General features: G+C 43.3%; 1 protein-coding gene across 17 annotated transcripts in view; it reads left to right on the top strand.

The window, feature by feature from the left end:
• The window catches only part of Ptprt (protein tyrosine phosphatase, receptor type, T), a 1,139,160-nt gene that overhangs the window by 1,064,362 nt on the left and 50,710 nt on the right, over positions 1-24,088 (top strand). For all 17 annotated transcript variants that reach the window (NM_021464.5, NM_001291149.1, NM_001291151.1 and 14 more), the window contains 2 exons: positions 9,152-9,239; positions 20,984-21,060. In NM_021464.5, coding sequence (NP_067439.1) covers positions 9,152-9,239; positions 20,984-21,060 — 165 coding nt within the window. The remainder of the gene's footprint in view (positions 1-9,151; positions 9,240-20,983; positions 21,061-24,088) is intronic.

Here is a 24,088-nt window from a genome sequence, read left to right as displayed (position 1 = left end):
GCCCGGCACTGAAAATATAAGGTTACTGTACTGGCTAGCTTTGTGTCAACTTGACACAGCTGTAGCTATCACAGAGAAAGGAGCTTCAGGTGAGGAAATGCCTCCATGAGATCCAACTCTAAGGCATTTTCTCAATTAGTGATCAAGGGGGAAAGGCCCCTTGTGGGTGGGACCATCTCTGGGCTGGTAGTCTTGGGTTCTATAAGAGAGCAGGCTGAGCAAGCCAGGGGAGGCAAGCCAGTAAAGAACATCCCTCCATAGCCTCTGCATCAGCTCCAGCTCCCTGACCTGCTTGAGTTCCAGTCCTGACTTCCTTGGTGATGAACAGCAACATGGAAGTGTAAGCTGAATAAACCCTTTCCTCCCCAACTTGCTTCTTGGTCATGATGTTTGTGCAGGAATAGAAACCCTGACTAAGACAGTTACCATGGCCAGCTTCTTTTTTTTTTTTTTTTTCACATGGGTTCTAAGGGTTGAACTTGGATCCTCATGTTTGAGCAGTAAGCATTCTACCAAATTAGCTATCTCCCTAACCCGTGTTCTTTCCTGTAACTTGAAGGTAAGATCCTACTGTATAACCCAGGATGGCCTCGAACTCTCAATCCTCCTTGCCTCAATCTCCTACATACAGGTTGTCATTGGGCCATTTAAAGAATGTTTTATGACACATACTCAACCATTCTGACTTTATCCAAGGTCCCATGACAGATGAATACCTGCATCTTTGCAAAAATCTGATTTCCTACTTAGCTTCACCAGCAGAATTCATAAATTTCCCTCAAATATTTAGTGACATGGTATGCAATAACATTTGTTCTCCTGATGCCATTCTGAGTAGCCATCGTTAGTCATCCCCTCCTGCCTCCTCCATCCACGTTTATAATCCCCAAGGCATATGCTTTTCAGCCACAGTTTGTTAAAAGCTTAGCCTCTGCCAAGGCCACCACTAAGTCACACAGCACCTCAAGGAGAAACAGCAGATGTAGCTGCCTCAAGACACTTAACTGTCACCTTCAAAAATGTTCATAAGATGGGTATGTAGAAAACTACACTGTCTGTCACAAGTACAGTCTTCCTTATATCTAGTGGTCCTGCATTGTCCCCCACCTGCACAGATGTCCACAGTAGCCCCTACTATCTCATAAACTCCCCCAGACTTCGGTAGATTGAATATTAAATGAGTCCATGAATAGACTGAGACTAGGATTTAGACTCACAGTAGATAACAGAATTCTCCACTACCTGAACCCTATATCTTACTTAGAACTCAACTCACCCCAGATTCCTAGAGCTGCCCCCACTTTAAAACTAAAGACCTATATTCCTAAAATCCCTTTGATTTGAGAAAAACTCAGACAGGTGTTGCCAGGAGTCCTCACCTTTATACTTATACCAATAACTTAGATTTTTTTGTAGGGGACACACAGTAAATTCAGAGAGAAAGCTACTACGGCCTAGCATCCACCTTTGTATGAAGGATGATGGAAATAGTCTGTAACCACCTTATGCCTCAGGCATTGGTCCAGATGTTGTGTGCATTACCTCAGGTAATTACAAATTGTCACAAAGCTCTGTGGAACATGCTTCTTCATTTTTACATTCAATAATTTATATTTTCATTTAGAGAATGCCCATGCTGTGTTTTAACGAATGCATAGGAGGATGTAAGTACCAGCAGGATCAGTAGCCCTAAGGAAGAAGTAACAAAGCTGCTATCCTGCTCCTCCTGTAGGCTGGACGCTACTCCTCCACTCACAGGAAGGGGGTATTATTGCCTTAGTTTCCAAAAACAGCATTGAGTCTTAGATGGGAAAATGACTTCCAGTGAAAATATTCAGGCAAGGTAGTCAGCTCACCTTTCTGCCTTTCTGCCTTTCCCCCATTCACGTGCATAGTTCAATACGCTCAAAGCAGTTCTTGACAAGCAAGGTGGATGACCGGCCCTAGTAAAATGATTCCTTCCTTGGTGAGGACTCGGGAAGTTTCCTTCCACAGAATACAGTGGGAACAGGAAGCAATCCTGATGGGCTGTACTGGTTATGGAGGAGGCAGGCTCTTGGCTGTGCCCTGAAGCAGCATCCAGGAACTGGCTGATCAGCAATCCTGAGGCCTGGTTTTGCTGCACCTCGGGGCATTTCACATCCAATTATCTCCTGGGATACAGGCAAGCCAAGGGAAATAAAGGAAGGGCTCACTCCTGGCAGAAGCCGCCGGGTTAGTGGTACTGTGGGTAAATGAAGTGGACTGGCACACCTCAGCATAGGATCGGAAGTCAGCTCTTTTCTGAAACCGTGTTCTGAGGTCTCACCATCTGGGGCTTGGGTCCAAAGAAGAATTAAAAGCATTATAAAGGACCCTCTCAGCTAGTTGGAATAATCCAACTGGTAGAAAGAAAAAAATTAGTCAAGCAATCATTAGGGATAATTTTTGCTTCTAAGGGGAGATTAAAACACCAAGCAGGGAAACAGAGGCAGGTCACTCAGACTTATAGACTAAGTCAGCAGGACAGAGCCTAAGAAGGAATAGTCTGTGATCGTGTGGTCTGAGCCTCCCCCTGACACTGTGGCATGGCAGGTGAGTCAAGAGAAGAGTGCCTAGTGTAGGCGCCAATGATCATTTCATCATGAAATCCATCTGATCTGTCAACAAATGTGAAGGGGAGTGGCAAGTGCTTCCTGCTCTTATCGCGATGTGACAATGGCTGTGCTTTCTCCCAAAGCATTCCTATTGACTGAGTAAAACCCACATTCTGCCCGTGACCTGAAAGTCTTCCCCAGCCACACCTATGTGCTATGTGTCCACAGAATGTACGCCTCTTGCTATTTGTGCCCTGGAGAGCCTCCCTCAAGTTCTAGAATACCACAAGCTCGTTCTAACTCAGGGCCTCTGCTCTAGCTCTCCCTCAGCCTGGAACACGCCACCCAACTCTTGCCATGGCTGACATTTGCTTATCATTTAGTTTGAGATCAAATATGTCATCCAAAGGCATACTCCGTGTTGAGGAAGTTGGGGTTATTGAATAGTCCAGGTGCAGTGTGACTTTCCCTAGGGACACATGAACAAATTTACTAATCCCAGATAGATAACTGACAATAGGCCAAAGAAATGATAATGGCAAGTCTAGCTTAGTGAACCATTAAGTTTATTGAGGTTACTTATGGGAGTATGGGTGAGGGTTCACCTACAGGAATATGTATGACTCAAAGGTAACTGTATCATAAAAAAGAAGCCCACATTGCATACTATTGACTCATAGAAGCCCCACCCCTAGTTTTCCCCATAGGATCTATAGCCAACTTGACTGGTTGGAGAATCTTCTCTCTTTAGCAAATATTATTGCTTATATACCTTTGGAGAAGGGCCTTGTGAATCCTCTAAGTTTCAGAAACTTCTTAAGACTTGTGAGATGTTTACTCCTTGGGCCTTGTAACATTTGCTACCTTGAGTCTTGAAGATATTCCCTCTGACTTTGAATGTGTCAGTTTGGAAGAAATCACTGTGCAGCATGGAGAGAGTTGGGCCTCTCGGGAAAAGGATGTCAGAAAGGGCTCCAAAATGTGGGTTGTGCTCAGTGAAATTATAGATGCAGATTGGGTGCTAGATGTGGTGTTATTGGACAGTTTGATACATCTTAACCGAGAGAAGAATGTAGCTGGCAGAAAGACAGTGGGCATGCCTGTCAACTGGGATTGAGCGATCGTTAGGCATTTTCTTTGTGCTCATAAACAATGCTCACATTTTTGTCTGTGTTTAGATGTGACTGAAGAAAGGCCTTGCAATTGTCCCTTCCCATCCTGACATTCAGAAGGGCTCTTTTCTCTGACTGGTTTCTGTGAAATTTTTTATGCTCAGCAGAAGAGCCCTGGAGCTCAGTTGTGAGTACCAGGCTAGCTTGCCAGTATCAAGGTCCACTTTTCTCCTCGTCAAATGTTACCTTTTCAAACAATCCTGCCCAAACCTCTCTATCTGGGTTGTTCTTTATCCCTGGTTACTGTCTCCCTGTGCACCCTGCTCGTGGTCTTCACAGCATACATCGCAAACGGCAATCACTTGTTCTGTGTGCATGGCATCTGCCTCTCTCCCCACAGTGAATGTGGTTCATGAAATAGCATCATTTGCATCTAATGTCATCATCATCTCTAGAACCTGGTATAGAACCTAGCCTCAAATGCCCACAGAGGAAGGAGGTGCATGCAGGAGAAACACATTCTCCCATGTTGCTGAGCAACTGCTTCCCTGCCTCCAGACCTCACTTCCTGAGGTTATGCAATAATCTAGGTTTTTTTGGTTTTTTTTCTCTCAAAAGACCTTTTCAAATCAGACTTTTGAGGATGTTGTGAATACCCAAGGCTCAGCTCTCCAGGGACAAGGACATCCTCAAACACATCTTTTGAGCAGAAATTAAGTGACTGCCTTGGGAAAGGAACACTGGGGGAGAGTGGGAAATAGTTCTACACTCAGAGGGGAATGCAAAAGTAGGGCTTCACACTTTAAGGAGAAAGAACAAGAAAAGGGAACCAGAGATTGATAATAGAGGAGTATAACGAGGTGGCAATTTTGGTTTCAAAAGAATGTGATTAGCTCCTAATGACTGCCACCATTCCCTGGTCAATCTACTGTAACTAGCCACTAATGTAAAAATAATGCCCCTGGCTCCTTCACTTTGAAGACTGAGATGAGTCTCCCTTTCATGCTTTTACCCCTCAGATTTGTTTTCTTGAAGAGATTATCTCTATTAGACTGCAGCTACCTAAGAAGGGAAACATATGGGTGATCAAAGTCTGCCAATTAGGAGCCATTACCACCTCTCTCTCGGGTGGCTCTATTAGGCACACCTTCTATATTTGTCAACACCATCACACACACACACACACACACACACACACACACACACACACACACACACTATCCCTGGTCTCCTTATGCCTTGCTAAGGGGAGATAGTGGTTCAGGGTCTGTAGTGGGTACCTGTGTATATTTCTCATGGGGAAAGAGCCCTTAATCACTATAATTGTTATGTTGAGCATAGGCTTGCCCTGGGATAGGTTTGGCTTGGCTTGTCCCCAAGGCCATGGCTTTAATGTTAAGCAGTGGTTAGGATGGACCTCCTTGGGCTTTGCAGTGTTGCCATACAGAGGGTTTATGCTTATTCTGTGGGGCCCCAGGAGGCAGGCCAAGGCAAAGCCCAGGGCCAGAGTAAGAAGAAATCTAGTCAGTGATGCTTCTCAAAAGACAGGCAGGAAACTGTGGCACAGAGAGTTGTCTATCACTGAGGGGGTCCCAGCAATTGGTACTGTTAATCACCTGATCAGGAAGCTGCCTGAAGGCCAGTGTTGGCAGGGCAATTCTCAAGGTCACCGATGGCTCTGCAACTCCAAGATCTTGCCGTCCACAGGCACAGAACTCACTGTGTTCATTTGTCATTTCGTTCATTCCAAACTTGTCATTCTAACAATATGAAGTACAGTCTCAGCAGTGGGCCCTGGAAACAGAATTAGAAATGAGATGTTTTGATCCTTTTCCTGAAGAAGCCCGTGGCCAAGCTGGAAGGCAGGCTTTTGGGTTATTGTGTGTAGAGTTCTTCGTGTGAAAATATCTAGAAGTGACTGACTCCATCTGAGGACACAAAGAGGAAGGGCAAGCAGAAAGACTACACAAAGAAGAAGAAGCTTGGACGGGGTCTTGAAGATACTTTGAGATTTTACAGAAGTAGGCAAGAACTTCAAGTAGAAAGAATATGTGAAAAGTCTCATGGATCTGAAGGCCTTTGTACACAGCAAGAAGTAAGGGTGAAAGTCTATTTGGGTTGAAGTCATAAAAAAGCCAGCTAATGAAACAATTTGGAATTTATCCTGAAGACAATGAAAAGAGGAATAATTGGGCTTGATCACGTTTTACAATGATCCCTCTGATTATAATGGAGGGTAAATAGAAGGAACAAAACCAATGTCAGGGCACTGAAGAGAAGACTCATGGAAAATTGTCTCTGCCATTTTCACAAGAAATCCCATGGGAGCTTTAATCATTGACTGTGTCCACAGTTTATCACAGACAGTGCCCTAGCTGATCTGGAACAACTCCTTGGCCTTAAGCGATTGAAACCACCCCGAAGCAATATTAACATGCAGCCATAAAGAGAACTTAACCTTAACTGTCACCGAAATTCTGACACATAGCACATACTAAACATATTTTCTCATTAGATCCACATGAAAATAGTCTGCCCCACCACCATGTTGGAATGAACAGTGAACTTTTATCACAGAGAATTGCAAACGGATAACCTACTGCCCCCAAATCAGCCCAAATATCATGAAAGACAATGTTGTCATTAAGACCCTGACACACAGAACTATACCTGGCAGGCTCACCGGTGGGAGTGGGGCTTCCTGGTCAGGAGACAGGATGGGCTTGGAAGCTGAGTTAGGCATGGGACCAAGAAGCATCTGTGAGCTAAAGATAGCCTAAGCCAAGGGATGAATGGTTACAGGGATGCTTGGTACCCAGAGGGCAATTTGCCTTGTTTCCCCTTTAAGAAACCTACCTAAGGGTGTGATAAACACAAAGAGTAGCATTCTGAGTCAATTGTAGCTGAAAAGATACCTTAGAGCTCAATTGGAGAGTGCAGCTTTGCACAGGAAGCCCAGGCAAAGGCCTTTCACCTGTGCCTTTCAGTGGCTACAGAAGGAATCAATGACAGACCCCAGTTCTACATATCCATCCACTGCATAGATGAAGCCCGTGATCATGCTAGGAAAATAAAGGTCAGCAAACCACAGACACAAGATAAGCCCATATTTACAAACACCTATGCTTATAAATATACATTTCCTGGAATACAGCCATGTCTGCATTTGCCTATGGCTGTGACTACTCTACAACCAGAGAGCTGGGTGTGATTATAGGCTCTGGCCAAATATGTTATATAGATTTTCACAGACCCATCTTGCAAGTTACCCTTGCTATTAGAAGACCCACCAAAGTTGGGACTTTGAAGTGCATATGGGACTTGAAGCAGGAAAGGTTCCACTGTGCACAAACACTACTTTTTCATACCCAGTGGCCCTGCCTATCTCTGAGACCATGATCTGCTGAATGACTGAACTTCTGGCTAATTTGTGAGGGCTAATTAGACCTAGTAAGGAATAGATGGGTACAGCTAATGCTGACTTGCAAATTCTGTGTCCCAAGTAATACAAGGAACATGGGCAGGACATTCGTCCTGTCCTCCTGTGGGGAAGGATAGAGACCCTCATCAAAATAGGGTTTGTCCTGCATACTGTTGTAGGCTTCATAAAGCTGTTTCCACTATCCATAAAGGCTCATTTATCTCGTCTGTGAGGGGACTGGCTACATATTCCCTTTGTTCTAGATCACTTGGCACTCAACTCCCTTAAACCATCCACAAGGGTGATCACCTGGCTGTCAGTAACATTACTGCACCCTCTTTAACTGATAGATGACTTCTGCCCCCTACCCCTCTTTAAGCTGTAAAGCTTTGTATCAAACTTCCTGATCAACAGCTCAGCTTAGATGTCTTAGAGGCATCTCAAAGTTGGGTGCCATTATCATTTTTACTCATCTCAACATATTAAAAAGACACAGTACCCACTGTGGAGCACTCTTTAAGCACATCATGTATCCAAACCTCAGGGCTAAATTCCCACCCAATCCATCATGCTTCTCCCACAGACTTCTCCATTTACTGAAGTAAATGACATTCCTCTGGTTCGTCAAACCATCGCCCTAGAGGCCAGCCTTCATTCTTCTTTCTTCCACAGTTCCTGTCTACAATTCATGTGTTAGTGCCCTGGACAAATCTACACATTCATGGTTCTCATGCATGCCCACATGATGGCTTCCTCTAGGAAGCATCTATGTTTTGTTACCTGAGGGTTTCCTCGAGACCAAAGACTATCCACGTTACCTACAAAGCATGGCAGAAATGAGGGTTTTCTAACAGTTATTCTCCAACAGTAATCAAAAGGAAAAGGAAATACTGGATAAGCATTTCATCTCCCTCCCAGTTCTTCCTCCCTTTCTGGAACAAGAGCCTTGAACATGAGATGTGCTTGTGAAATAAGCCTCAGTTTTGCTCCTCAGTGCTACAGTGGCATTCTGCCCTGTCAGCTTCATTCTCTTGATGGACTGCTTCCCCCGTTCTCCTAATCATACTCTTTGATTGCCTCCAAATCCAGCCACTTATACTCAAAGCCTTCTCTCTGCTTTTGCTTCAGAGGCAACCTAAATCAGAAACACTCAACTGAACCAAATAAGATTGCTTTTCTCATGACCACTACCACTACCTACTCTAACAGTCCAAATGCCATCATGACATATGATTACAGTAAATTCATAGCCAATCATCCTGCTTCTTCTGGCCTTCTGAGAGCCTGTGTTCCACACAAGAATATGATAGCATATGAGATGACCTCCTTGTTCAGAGCCCTCCAATGGTGTCCCATCACACTTCTAACAACATGATATATTAACCAGGAACTTCAATGCTGGGGGTTCATCTGGATTCTCATATCCTCTCTATGAGTTTCCAGCTTCCCATTCCTCCCTCACTTTCATCTGTGAACATGGTTGCTTACAGCCCTCTGTACCTGTTCCTTTCCCTAGAAAATACTTTCTGCTTTTTTCAATGAAACTGGCTTCTTTACCCTATCAAGAAATGAATTTGGATGTGAGTTTTTCACAGAAAACTTCCTAAACTGTAAGAAATTTCAATCTTTATTGCTATCCACTTACCCTGCTTTATTTCTTCATATCTTCATTATCTAATATTGGATTTGCTTTGTCCTCTGCTACATTGAATACTCTGGAGTTCTTGGCTACTATTATGCACTCTGATATCTAGAAAGGGATCTAAAACATATTAGGGGATCAATGTGTATCTGTTGAGCATATGAATGAATGAATGAATGGCTCCTTACTGGACTAGACTTTAAGCTCATGATAGCCACAGGATATAACAATATTTGAACCAATGAACAAAAATGGAAGGTACCATTACAGGATAAAAGCCCTTTATACTGAGTGTCTCACAGTAATACTTATTTCCTGTTGTTTCCTCATCAACACTTGAGAAGAGTTACCATCTCATAGCATTTCAGGCTATGCTAACCACTTTGTCTTTGCATTGTAGGCCTTACCAGAAGGACAGACAGCTTCGTGGGACACAGCCAAGGAAGATGAAAACCGCAATAAGAATCGATACGGAAACATCATATCTTGTAGGTTTCCTTCAGGGATGTTCTATTTGTTAGATTTTGGGAAACATGGGAGCAACAATGGCTCTTTTTTTCTAAGGATTTGATATAAAATAATCCTTATGTTTCCAGCTTTGGGTTAGTAAATTTTTACAATGATCTCAGGAAGGGATGGTAAATCTCAAATAAAGTCGGTAACAATCCTAAGGGAGGAGGGAAGGGGGAGAGGAATAGAGGGACTGCCACAAACCTGACTGTCCCTTACTGATAATACATCTAGCACTTCCAGATGATGGCATAGACAGCTTGCAAAGTAGCTGACAGTTTACAAGAGAGCAGAGTTACCCCCACCAAAGTATTGAGTCAATGATCTGATAAGAGTTGCCCACTTCAGCCTTCCTGTGATCTAGTGTAGCGCAGCCCAGGCCTTTTGACATCTAGCCCACTGAGTGAGGAGCATTCCTTAAGATCTCAGAGTACCCCAATTTGGGCAAAGAAAGGAGAAAGTGGAGAATCCTAAGAGACAAGTTATTTCTAGCACATTTCAAAGTTTTGTTTTAACTGTCTAGACATCACCATAGAAAAAAAAGCTGGGGAAAGAATAAGACACGGGCAGATTGTAAAGGAAGAAAGAGGCAGAAGTTTTCGCTTAGCTGTTTCCTGTGCTGATTTAGGAATGGGCTCTGAATAGTGGAACTAATCAGAAAACATTTATAATTTCTCTCTTGCTTGCAGACAGCAAGATTTTTTTTTTACAAGTGGAGTGGCAGAAAGAGATATTGAGATAGTCAGCAAACATGTATTGAGGCGTGATGTGTGAGCCTCTGCAGAATACTTCCTGTGCTGGGCACTGGGAAATGCTTTTGTTCTGGGACAGGTAGCTATTCACTGTGACTTGTTCCCCCCCCCCCCTCTGTTTCTGTGCATTATCCAATGTCCTTGTCAGGTTGTGAGCTCAGAGGGGGTCCCCTATCTAAAATAGGTTTCCAATGCCCTGTTCCTAGTGATATTGCACAAATGTGTAAAAATGCCTAGAGAATAAGGAAGAGAGCCTGACTCATTGAAGACAGAAAGACTCAGGCCAGGGGACAGAAGTCAAAAGAAGTCAAAATGTATTAGAGATATTTAAAAGATTGTGTGTGTGTGTGTGTGTGTGTGTGTGTGTGTGTGTGTGTGTGTGTGTATGGCCTCCTCCATCCTTGCCTGGGCCATCAACAACTGTCCCCTGGATCATGCTTAGCCTCTTCCCGTCCCCTCCATATCCAAGTGGCCCAAACTTTCTACCTATCTGATCCATGGCAGGACCCATGAAGATCTTCACAACATGACTTAGATAATGCCATCTTCCTATTAAAAGCTCGTCAGATGTTTCCTTTCGCTCTTGAGTTCTCCTCCTTGCAAGGCCTTTTCCAGACCCATTCACTTGGACTCAGTCCATCACAGGCTCCTTGCTAAGCCACACTGGCTGTTGCATAACTCATGAGGTTCCCATGTCTTTCTACACTTCAAGGTCACCTTGACATAGTCCATTTTCTCTATCAGAGTACCCTTCCCTTCTCTTTGACTTGCAAATATCACTTCTTCTCTGACTCTCAGCTAAAGTCACTCTCTAGGGGAATTTCTCTGACCCTAATCATGTAGACAAGCCCCCATTTTTCAGCCCCAGAGCTCGGTGTCTTCTGTTCACCTTGGCCATTGTCATCCTTGTACCTTGAGAGGCATTCATCTGAGCCTGCCTACTTGCCTCCTAGATCTGCTTCACAGCAGCAGAACCACAGCCATCTTGCATTTTTATTTCCCCAAATATTCTATATGACAGAGTCTAAAAATAAGAATTGAATATAGGACCATCCTATAGGTCATGAGCGTTGGGTTGTTCTGTGCTATATCCCCAAACTGATAGTGAACACCTTGGAAAGACAACTGAATGAGGCTGGATGGAGCCAGCAGTGGGATGATAAGTCCCAAGACAGAAGACCAGAGGGAATGCAGGACCTAGGAAGGAGAGAGGGACACACTATTCCTGCTGAAGGCCCCAGTTGAGAGTCAAGAATGCAGAAAGTGGCATGACTGGAGTTGAACTCCATTGCTGGGGTGACTTCCCAGGACCTATATCCATATCACTTGCTGTATAGAAGCATCAATGGCAGAATGGGTACCAGAGGCAGAATCATGATAACAGGAATCAGGTGTCCAGGGCCACTACTCTAGGAAGCTGCAATCTAGCTGTGGATGCTCTATGTGAGATATTTAAAAGATTGTGTGTGTGTGTGTGTGTGTGTGTGTGTGTGTGTGTGTGTGTGTCTCCTTTTTGAAGTATGTGCTCCACATACCTCATAGTTCTGCCCTGCCCTGTTCATATCTCTTTGACTAAAGGTCTTATCCAAAGGCGGGGAAGGATGCTATGCCCAAGCTCAGGACAGACAGCAAATATGAAGAATGCACGTGCCTGGGAGAAACCTCAGCCCTGAAACTCCCAGTTCCTCATCAGCCCATAGAAGGCTTCTTCCACATCTCTTTTTAGATTTCCATAAAGATCACACTGCAGTTGTTCACAGAAGCAGTGAGCTTTACAACAGCTTTCTGGGATGCCTTTCCCCCTACCCCCAGACTTCCAGTGGGACCCTTTCCTTCTACAGACATATTTTTGTTTAAGAATTCTTGTCTTATACCCACCCATAGAGAAAAAAATAGAGATGGAGAAAATTTAGAAGCCTTAGTAGTATCCCCTTGGTGATTTAAAATGAAACCTAATCTATTTTCTAATTGAGGTTCAATAGCTGTAGCACATCAGGTCTAGTATAGGTCTGTACTGAACCCAGCAGAGTCAGTCAAGATAACCTGTGGATCTAAAGAGCAACACAAGACATGAAGGGGAACCCCAGGGTGGGGATGAATGCATCCTGAGTTTTAATGGAACAAACAGGTTAAAGAAAAACAGCCCAGGGGCCTGGAAATTGCCCCTGCCCTTATATCTGTCCCTCTCAAAGACCATGCCTGCCCAGCCTTGATAAACAGAAATATTCTTGGCACAAGAAGAAAACCAGCTGTGATTATCATCTTAAGATACCTAGGTCCCCAAAAGGCCAGAGTGGAGGTCCAAGGCCCAGGCCACAGGAGCACAGAAAAGATCAAAAGGAGAAAGGAGGAGGGCAGGGGCTGCCATCAAACAACAGTGAAAGAGAAACCTTGTTAAAAAGCTCTTTCTTCCCAATGACCCTATTTAGAATGTAGTAATGGAGACTGGCCTTCCCAGGGAGTAGAAATGGAAAGGAAGTAAACAGGGGGAATGACTGAGGGAAATGAGAACAAAGAGCCCTTTGCTTTCAGGTAGCTCCAGGGCAGAGACCATAAGCAAGAAGAAATTTCAATAGCAAAGCATCCCTCTCTCACTCCAGCCCTATGTGGACTGGCAGGAAGGAAATGACTACAGAAAAGGAAGGTGCGAATTCCATAAAATGGTACGGTCCTCAGGATCCCAGCAGGAATTATATGGGGCCCCCAGATAACATCCTTTAAAGACAAGTAATGACAAGAAAAATCTTGTCATTACTTCTAGGAACAGAGACACTAGAAAGCACCAAGGAGGGAGAAATCACCAGGACCTGGAGACAGAGGCTACCTGAGCACAAGGATGTCCTCTGGTGGCAACTCCAACAAAGGCAGCTGAGGAATGAATTCCCTGACCCTGCTCTCTTGCCTCCACCTACTCTGTGCCTTTCCATCAGCTAGCTGAACCCAGCTTGATGCCAGAGAGAGGTCACCGGCCAGCCCAGTAGCTTTCAAGCTTGGTCAGGAGTAGCTCACTTTGAAGCTCATTGGAATCGCTAATAATCAGGTACCCCCCTGGACCTCCAGCATCAAAGGGCATGGGGACGACACCCAACAGTTTTATTTAAGCTCTCTAGTGATACTTTGAGAATCTCTTATGGTCCTCAGAGACCAGCCTCCTAGACCATAGAGCCAGGCAAAGACGATAAAGCAGGAATGCTCACACTCATTTGCTGAGGCTTTTCCTTAAGCCTTAGGGGAAATCTTAGAAAAGTTGCTGGGGTTCTGGTGTATCGGAGTCTTGGACAGGAGGTCAATAAGAGAAACAAGTTGTAGTCTGTTAACTTCTTGTGACCTGTAGCAAGTCCCCTCTATTTCTCTGACCTGTTTCTCACCTATGAGGTTGGATTCCAAGGCAGCAAACCCATATTAAAAATGAATGGAAATGAAATATAAATCTGACATGGACTTTTAATGTAGAGCAGGCTAGCCTCTGAGTTTGCAGGACAGGACATATGTACCAAAGATCGTGATACCTAAGGTCACACAGCTACACAATGAGTCTATAGGGCTGCCATGACCCGAGCTCTGATATATCACCTGCCAGGATGCTACATGCTTCTTTCCTAGGGATCTCCCCTTCATGAAACCACGTCTTTGCTTTCCAGGAGTGTAGGTTGCCAAGGGACTAACTTCATAACAGATAATCTCCATAGAATGGTGTTCCCTTCCTGAGATGCAGAAAGGTCACAATATGCAGAGAAGACTCCACTTCCAAGAAGAACTCAGGCTCAGAACATGCTGGGAGGCCCTCTCATACAACAGGATTCCCTAAGGCTTCCTGGAAAAAAAAGCTAGGATGATGTAATGGTCCCCTGGGTCATTGCTCCTGACTCTCGGGTTCTACTCTGCTTTGTCCTTTCTGAGGGTGGCCCTTGGTGGGTCCTACCAGCTTTTCCTAGTACAGAAGTCACTGGTATCCTGCCATATCCCCCAGATTTCCCTGTTGTCCATGCCCCCAATTCTACTGTCAGCATCTATGTCTTTCTCTGAGGATGTATGCTGGCCACTGGACATTCACTCTCTGTAGGAAAGATCACAGTGCTGGGGAATTAAATGTCCTCAGGAGTTGCCTTCAGCTGATAGCTGGTGCAAGTGGATGTCTAAGAATCCCAGCTTCCCCTCTCTGACGTTCACATTTCCTGTCTCCTCACAGAGCTCTGCAACAGGGACCAGGGGGACTTAATCCTGTTTGTCCAGTTCTGGATGATACTCTCTTGCCAGGTTCCTTTCTTCCTGGTAATTGCCTGGAAATGCCCTCCCAAATCACTAATTTATTTCAACTCTTCCACTCTGGTTCTGCTTCCTCAGTTCCTCCAGAAAGGCCTCCTGGTAGGGCACTGCCTGGTAATGTGCGAAGGATGCCAAGAGATGCAATGGGAGCGACACTGTCCTCTGTCCTCTCTGGGTACTCTTCCTTTCTGTACTTCTCCTTCCCCAGGGCTCTGCAGTGGGAGCTGCCCAACTTTAGCTAGCATCTAGCGTGGATCTGTCAAGTCCGAGAGATTCACAGAATGTATGTGTGTCCTCCTTGTGTGGTGCCCAAGCTATACCTTCTGTGTCTCAATAAGGGTAATTCAATCAAGATTGAATGTTTAGACCTTTAGCTTCGATGAGGTACCCAGGCAGTCCCTGTGGAATTACCTGCCTCCTCCCTACCCACTCGCGCAAGATGATAGCATTAACATTTCCAATACTTCTAGGAAATGGTTTTTCAGCTCCACAATTCATTGTAATGAGTCAAATCTCTTTTCTCTGAAAAATTGCACCTGTGGTTTTTTTATACCCTTTGCAGTGCCCAGAAGACAGGAGGAAAGATTATAAAGTATGCAAATGATATTCTCTCCCAGCCCCACCTCTCTGAAGTGATTCTCTCTTGAAACGGTTGTGACTTGTAATGAGTGATTTATTGAGTTCTGTCTGATGACAGAGAAAGGGAGAGGAAGCTGGGGGCTTTTTTCAGTTAGAATTGTGCAAAGGAGCAAACTGAACCCTCTCCTCTGTAGTAGGTGTGAAATGACAAGCTGTGGACAGGGGACCAGTGTTGGGGACTGAGATGTTGGTGGGAAACAAGGAAAGTAGGTCTTGGGAGTCAGTTAAGTTCACCACTACATGAAGAACCTGTCAACCTTATACTGTGTCTGAAGTACAGAACTCATGAAGCATTGAGTTTCTTATCCATGAAGTAAGGTGCGCCATATATATCTGAGTTGCTTTCTTTTTATCAAATGCCACAGTGTCCATGCAGTTTCCAGAATAATTCATGGAACACCTTCCGCTCTGCATATAGTTAAGTCCCTATCCCTTAACATCTGCCACTGAGGGTCTTTGGTCCACTTCCAGAAAGGTCTCCTGGTCTTTCACAAGAGAGAGTGATTGATGACAAGCTTGTCCTGAATAACCAAACATTGAGATTTTCATGCTAAAAACAGGGCATGCACCATCATCATGTGAAGAAATTGCTAAGACATATACCATGCTCAGCCTCACTTGCAGTTTCTGATTCAGAAAATATGGAGCAGGGTTCAATGATCTGTCTGTCTAGGGATCACACTTGGAGATCCATTGGTCTATAATAATAATAATAATAATAATAATAATAATAATAATAATAATAATAATAAAGCCAATTTTATATATTTGTGTTGATTCTTATAGAATATCAGATGTTATACTTGTTTTCATTTCATCTCTGCTACAAGTCTGCAGGAAAATATGGTTTTGAGGTTATAGTTGAATAAATCAAGGTTCAAGGAATGTTATGACCTAAGCCAAGTGATATGACAACATAGTGAAAGAGTAGGGGAGTCTCAGGTTTGCTTTCACAACTCAGCCAATCCTTTAGCTCTCTTCTGATAAAGCCAAGAACTGTCTTTCAGTCTTGGGATAGGACAGGCTGAGACTGTTGGTATGATGAGGGTCCAGCCAGGAGGAGAGGAAGAATTCGATCCTGATGCACTGCCTTAGATGAGTGTATACCTTAGCACATGTAAAGGCTCTGTGACAAGAACAAACAACTGAAGGGTCCAGGTTATCAGGGCAGTGTGTGGAGAGGAGAAAATGACATGACAGTAGGTTCCCAGGCAAACAGAGCATGCCTGGCTTTGTGGGGTGTGATAAGAGTCTCTGTTAGTGATGTACTTTAGCTGATTCATGTCAGTGAACAAAAGTAAACATAATTTCAACATAATTTTAGTATATCTGTAGTTTGAAATTGGTGATAGTGGGAATATTTACACCCTAGAAATCAGTAGGTATGCTATATCACAACTCTTTCTTCCCTTGGAGAGTTTATAAAACATCTGTCAACATCCCATTGGTCCACATTCTAAAACAATAAAGAAACAGATAGATTGAAGGCAGAGGGTGATATCCTCCCACCCCTGCAGCTGTATTCATGGGATATCTCCAAGTCCTTCATGTCCCCTGTACCATCTACCAATGCTTATTTCTTTCCTACTCCTCATCTCCTTGGAGACCCTGGGGGATCTGGGCTCTTGCAACTCCATCTCCCCTCACAGTTGGGGAGCTTCTTCTCCTCCACATGACTCTTCATAACTCTTCCCTTTGTCTCGACTCTCAAACACTGCATGCTAAATTAGCTGTTTTTCAAGCTTGCAAAATGTAGATAGAGCATAATGAACATTCTGGGCTGCTTGTAAATTACCTCGTATAAGCTCCTTCCCATCGTTGGCTGCCCCATCTTTCTCTATGTGCATGTGAGTAAACAGAATTTTTTATCTTTCTAATTACATAAAGTTAGAAGAAGAAAGGGACACAGAATAATATTAGCATTTCCCAGAACAGATAAATAAACCATGAGTCCACTGCCACTCTTTGCATCGCCTTTCTGGTAGACGTGGGTCTGAATTACGTCCTCTAAGGAACTCAGACATCACTCTTGTCCTCTACAGATAAACAGATTCATCTTTGGGCAGATGGACAGATGGGGAAGCATCAGCTTTCTAGATTGTCTCTACTGTCACCCCACCATGTACCTCATATGCAGTCCCAAACCTCCATTAATTGAGTCCCTGCTGTATGCCCAGCACTATCCTTTATTTCTTTAGGAGCAATTTTTAGCTCTATAGATAGTCAGTGTGGCAGGTACAGAATTGTGTACCATTTACATACTGTTTGCCCTTTCATCAACACTTCACACTAGTGCAAAACGTTGGTTGCAGTTGATAGACCAACATTGGCCCATTCTTATTAGTTCAAGTTCATAATTTATACTAGAGCTTGCTTTGTGTGTTGTTCAGTTCCAGAAAAATGCATATATTCTAATTATAGTATTTTATAAAATAATTTCCTTTCCCTAAACATCCCCTTTGCTCAACTTATTTAAACTTCCTTCCTCCTCTTCTCAGCTTCCACCAATGACTGAGGTTTTTATAGACTCCATGGTTTTGTTTTGTTTTGTTTTGTTTTTCCTTTTTTGGAGTATTATATAGTTAGAACCATATGTAAAATCAACATTCAATGTAGCCTTTCCAGTTTGGCTTCTATCACTTAACAATATGGGTTTAAGTCTCTTCCATGTCTTTTCTAACATGCGAGTTCACTTCTTTTTATCACTGTATAATGTTCCAGCATGTAGCTATGGCACCCTTTATTTATCCAGTTCCCTTCTGAGGATATGTTTGTTTGTTTCCATGCTTTTACAATCATGACTTAATCTGCTGTAAACATTTCTGTAGAGCTGTTAATGTAGACATAAGATTGCAGTACATTGTGTAAATACCAAAACATACAATTAGTGGATCCCGTAGTGAATGGATTCTTAATCTTGTATGAAAAGGTCCTACTGTGTGTTTTCATCAGCAATGAATGGGGGAGCATTCCTGATCCAAGCATTGGCAAGTACTTGGTGGCATTGTGGTCTTTTGCCACTGTTACATAGATAATATTTCACTGTTTAAATTGGCAATTCCCATAGATCCTTGGGTCTTGGTGATTTAATGTGTCACTCTGCTCTAACCTGGCTTTCTTCTCTGTCTCCTCTGTTACTGTTCCCCTTCATAATCAGTGATCCCAGAACAAAAGACTCTTCACAACCCAACCCCCATTGAGCCTACTGCAATGCCTTGGCTCTTTTGGGATCCCCTCTTTCATAGTTTCCTCTAAGAGAAAGACTTCCTTGATGCCCACGGATCAAACCTTCCTTACTTTTAATTCCTCAGTCACATTTCAGTACATGGGGCTCTCTATTTCTTGCTTTCTATAACTTGATGTCCCACTTCTATGCATGATTTACTTCCTTGAACAAATTGCCCCAAATACTTAAGGATGAAGCTCACTTGCTGTAACTCTTTCTTAGTTCCTTCAACTAGGGTGGCATATAGAAGGAACTCAACAAATATGTTCTTAATAAATGTAAATGTTGGTAGATACCCTGATGGTTGGAGACACATTTAATCTTTAAGGATATCTGACTAAAAATAGTTTCTTTCTTTTGCTTTGTGTCTAATGATTTTATGCATTAAAAAAAAATTCCCTTTCAACATTTTAAACCAGAATCTCTGTTCCCACTGTTATGGTTTCCAGGCAATCATAATTCAGTAAGTAAGGAGATTTTGATCTGCCTCCTTAGCATAGCAGGCAATTCATCAGTCTTATAAATAAAACAGATTTCAAACCACTAAGTCATTAATAAGAACATTGAATGGAAACAGAATACACATTTCCCTTGTCTGCGGCTTTCAGATTCTATAACTGCTGGTAATAGGGCTTAATAGCCTGGGTCAGAATCAGGTCTCAATCCTACTGAATGGCCATCCCCAGGAAGTCCCCCTCTCTTTGGTCCTGAGGGTTTGGGGCTGGGGAGCACTCATTTGCACAGACTCCAGCAGTAGTTACCTCTGAGATACTTGGAATTCCCCAGGACAGTACATCATGTTGGTAGAACAGAGTGGACCTTAGAGAGTAGCTATATAATCAGTTGAAGTGCTTAACCTCTGTTAGCCTTTCTTCCTTCCTGTAAAGTCAGAATCATAATAGCACATCACTGTGACCATAGTAAAATGAAGAACTGTTTGAGGGCTGAGTGAATAGGTAATGTATCTCACACTGAGAACATCTAAGGATTTCAGGAAAGTTTTAAGTTCAAACTCTCCTCACCCCAGACCCCACACTTCCATCTCCTGCCTATTCAGAGTTGTCTTCTACTTACTCCTCCTTCTAGTGACTCCCACTGAAATTTTTCCTCCTTGGAGAACAGAAAAAGGGTATCCAAGCATGGTAACTGCTGCCTGTTGATGCTCATAACTGATTCTGAGCTAATAGATATGAATAGAGTCTTATGCCAGTCCATGACCCGGTTTGTTCATAGCTGGACCAATTCATGGCCTTTCAGGAGGTGTCACATTGCAAGGAGCCAGTCTGTGCAAAATGACTTCTTTGCAACCAGGGATTCTCCTCTTTGTGTCTACCTCCTGCCCAAGAGGTCCATGGTATCTCTAGTCATAGCAAGTTGTCCCAACTCTACACTTCTGAAAATGTCATCCCATGTTTCCGTTCATCTGACCTTGCAAGGGTAGGGACCCCTTGTTGCTTTTATAAATATTCTCACTTCTTAAAAGTTTTTTTCCCTCGCTCAGCCAACAACTTCTGCAGTTATCCCTGACTGTGAATACTCAAAAGGTTTGTAGCTCCTAGTTGGAGTGCTTTGAATAGGAGCATGTGAACTCAGAGTTAACAGGCCCCCAACTTTTTTATAGTCCCTTATGCAGTGGTCATATGGCCAGTTTTCATGCACCTCCATTTGCTCATTTGTAACAAGAACTAAGGGCACCATTCTGCCTCTTTCCTGAGGTCACTGAGAGCACTCAGTGATGTCATTCACTTGTACACTCACCAGTACTCAATGAGTGCCTCTTGTGTGCTAATCGCCTTTAGGGGTTCAAGGGCTGGAACAAGGAACAAGGTAGTTAAAGCACCTATCTCAAGACTCTGGAGCAAATGCGTTTGTAAACTGAGGAGTAGTGTAAATGTCCAAAAGGAAAGGCTAGTTGTCCTCATTAACCCCAGGAGGACTTAGAATGTCCACACCTCTCTATTCCACTCACTGTGATCCCCATATCTGCCCTGCAGTACGATGGAATTGTTGGGGGTGGGCTATGCCATAGCAGATTCACAATGATCCAGGCAGCAGACTAAGCATCCTTCCTTCCCAGCAGACCAAATCGAGATATTCCTTAGCACGTGTATATTAGCCTGTCAGAATTGACTTTAATTAATTGCAAAGAATTAGCCAGCCTTTTCTGATGGACCATTTAAAATGATTTTAACTTGGTGTTATTTGAAGCCAGCATGCTATTGACTAAAGCCAGTACATCTTGTTTACGTCTAGATTGTGTTTGAAAAGGCATCTTCGGCAACATGATTTTTAGTTACTGATGGCCTCTTTTCTAATGATTCAATCCTCAGTTTAATGATGGCATTGATAACAATATGTTACCAACAACCTGTCTGTACCAGTGCTCCAAGGGACAAACATAAAGTAGTTTGTGTCCACGGTAAACAGGTAAACTTACTGTTTTTTAAAAAAAAGCATGTAAATGGAGCATATTTATTCTGACTCCAAGACTTTATGTGCAGGGTGTACTTAGGTCACCCACTCTTGTTTTGTCCCATGGAGCAGGCATTTCCATTCCCAAATTAATGATGAAATCACTAAGACATAGGAAGCAGGAGACACACCTGCTCAGATGATGATGAGAACATAATCAAAATAGGAAGTAGAAAAGGGGTCCTTTTTCCAGACCTGTTACCTCTCAGCACCTCTACTTCCTGATCTGTAGTTAGCATAACTGTGAGAAATGGCATGGTACCTGGTATGCAGCAACTCACAGGAGGCAACTCTAAAGGAGAAAAATATTGACTCCTTACCCCATAGTTTCTCATCTACCACTGCCTGCTTTTTGTCCTCTCTACAGATGACCACTCTCGAGTAAGGCTGTTGGTGCTGGATGGAGACCCTCACTCAGACTACATCAATGCCAACTACATTGACGTGAGTATCTTGATGGAGCTAGGCAGCTATGACAAGAGTTGACTGTCCAGAGCTCAAGATCTAACTTATAGGCTGTCTTTAACTTGCCCACTAGAAGGTAGTCAAAACATGTCCAAAGGGGTGTATTTATCCCATATATTAATTTGTATGTGTCTGTCTGCGAAGTCATTCGTTTGAAGGTACAACCATGGATGCAACAAAATGTTCGAAGTTCTCATCATATGCTAGATATTACCAGGCCCATAAATCTAAAATTGTCAAGGTCTCTACCCTCAAAAATACCAGGAGGGATAAGCTAGGCACATCTGTGGTAAACTAGGGTAAACTAGAATGTGATGATTGGTATAGGTTCAGATAAAATACTGTCAGGATTCAGAGATGGGAAAGTATCACATCTTCCATCAGGAATGCAGACAATGATGTGAGTCAAAGCTTCAACTGTAAATAAACCTCAAAATGAAAGTGAGGGATGATGGTCCTCACTTAGAGAACTGCTCTTGCCAAAAGGAAGGCACCTGGAAGGAAAGAAACACCATCTCTGTCTGAGGGTGATGCACACGAAACACTGGGAACACTGGAAAATGAGGTTGGCACGCGATCCTTGCTTAGGAGGTTGAACTCTGAAAGCAAGAGAAGCTGCTTTTCAAGGAAATGCTTGAAGGTGTTGGCACATGGGGGATCCCATTCATTACTGAGCTTTATAATTTATCTGCTACACTGGAGAAAAGATAGATCAGAGAGAGGAGAGCCTGGAACTAACAACCAAGTAAGAGAGAGGCTGTCCCCACATTCCAGACACCACTGAGAAAGAGACTCAGATCAAACAGGAAGTTTGAGAAGTGTGTGCACAGAAGTGAAGGAGTCTACAAAAGAACAATGGCCGCTCTCACCAGGTAGACATCCCAGCGTAACTGATCCAAGCTGACATCTCCAGGTCTCAGCTCAGAGCCCAGAGACCTTGAAGAATGACTAAAGAGATTCCCACTGATCCCCCCAGTCTCTAAAATATATTTATAGACCAGCTAGGAAGTATAGTCACATGTCCTATGAATAGCCTCAGCCAGATGGTTTATTAGTTCAACAAGTATTTCATCAGCCTTGAACCTGACACTCCCCCACTTATACAGAGTGAACACTCAGCCAGCAGATGCCAATCCAGTCTAGATTGGTTCACTTCCTTCCTCTTCTCCTCTATCTTGATTATGGCTTGGTAGATGTGACTGACCTAAGGGTGACCAACCACATAGATAGAGTCAAGCATGCCTGAGTTGCTGAAGCTTCCTGGCCTTCATTATGTGAATGGAAACACCCAGCAAAATCACATTCCTAAAGGTACTGTCAGTCCAAGGTCATCTGTCTGTTCATCCCCTCGACATTCTCCACTCTCTTTTGCTTTGCAGATAGTGATTGTGCACTTGTGAGCAGGGGCATATTGTTTAGGGAAGGAGGACCGCTTTCTCAGTAAGAGGGACTGATAAGACACCCAGGGATGACTAGAAGGGAGAAGCCAGGAAGACTCTGTTCTATTCCTTCATGACCACATTCCAACTACACCTCCAGCTTCCATCAGTTTGAGTTCCAGCTCCTTCCAGGCAGCCTCAGATCCTGGACTCTTTTGATTACTGTCTTCCATTGCTCCTCTAGGGGTTTCTGGGACTGTTTTTCTTAAGGTTCACCCATGGTTCCTCTCTGCCATCATACTCCCCTAGAACCAGTAAAACCAATTCTCTATGTTGTATTTCCTCTGTCCAAAATGCCCACAACACTTTTCTCTTCCCTACTGGGTCCTGCCTAACAAAGGACCTACTGTGTGATCAAGATCTTGGGCTAGAGCTTCAGCAGAGATAAAAAAGAATAGTCTTTGTCTCTGTCACCCTTCAGTTGACTCTACACGGAGGAATTCAGTTGTGAGCAGCTTGTCTCCAGCAAGAATGTGTTGCTCCAAGCATTTACTGACCAGGCTATTAGCTTTCCTCTCTAATAATCATTTCACAAATATCAAGCCGAACTTTCACCATGTGCTAGAAATACTGATAAGGATTCCAGATACGGATTCTGTTTTGTAAGAGGGGTCAGATGAGTAAAGAGACTTTCCCAGAACAGACCTGTCTGACTGAAGCCTCAAGAGGGAGTCTGATGAAAAGTTTCTTGAAGGAGATGACTTCTCAGTCCTGCCTCAGAAAGTGACAGAGAATGAGCTCTGCAAGAAAGTGTTACAATAACCCAAGATTTAGTGATTGCTTCTCATATACCAGTATGTTACCCTAAGTAGTAATTCAACTACTGGATGACTCTAAGTATCTCTTGCCAGATGAAGAAGCTGGGTCTCTCATGGTAACATATCCAGAATCACAGCCAATGGTGGTAAGAAAGGAGAAGTTACAGTTTAAATCAGGAGTGCCAGGTTTTCTTCTAGTAATAATATCAGTGACAGTGGTGGTAGCCTATTAATTCCTGTGATATATGCTTTAAGTGAGCCAACTTACTAAGACTTCTTAGTAATACTTCACAGTGGTTCTTATCATTCACACTTAGCAGATGGGGAAACAGACGTAAAGAAATTGAAAAAAGAAAAAGTTTGTCCAATGTCATATAGCTGGACACAACCTGGTTATGAACCATAGCTGAGTGTCCCAACCCAGTGCTCAATCTTCTGGTTCTGCATCTACTCCTGACATCATTCCATAGCCTGCATTTAGTGGACCCTCAGTTAGCACATGTTGATACAGGTTAGACTGGTTCCTTTCTTTTCTTCCCCACCTTGAATGTGGTCAGATCGTATTACAATTCTAAGGCTATAGCACATGTCTCAGGTACCCCAGTTGCCATATCTATCTAGCATTTAATATCTAAATGGAAACTCCATAAACCTACTTTTTCTAGATACTTTCTCATCTACGGTACAGTGAATTGCTGACCACATGTAGAACAGAGAAATTTTCATGTCATATAGGCAACAAATGAAATTGCTTTAAATGCAAGTAATTCTACAATACCAGTCTTAATCAGGTCTGCAATTTCTGTCCTG

Source organism: Mus musculus, chromosome 2, assembly GCF_000001635.26.
Source record: "Mus musculus strain C57BL/6J chromosome 2, GRCm38.p6 C57BL/6J".
Taxonomy (NCBI): Eukaryota; Metazoa; Chordata; class Mammalia; order Rodentia; family Muridae; genus Mus; species Mus musculus.
This window is presented reverse-complemented; position numbering and strand designations above follow the sequence as displayed.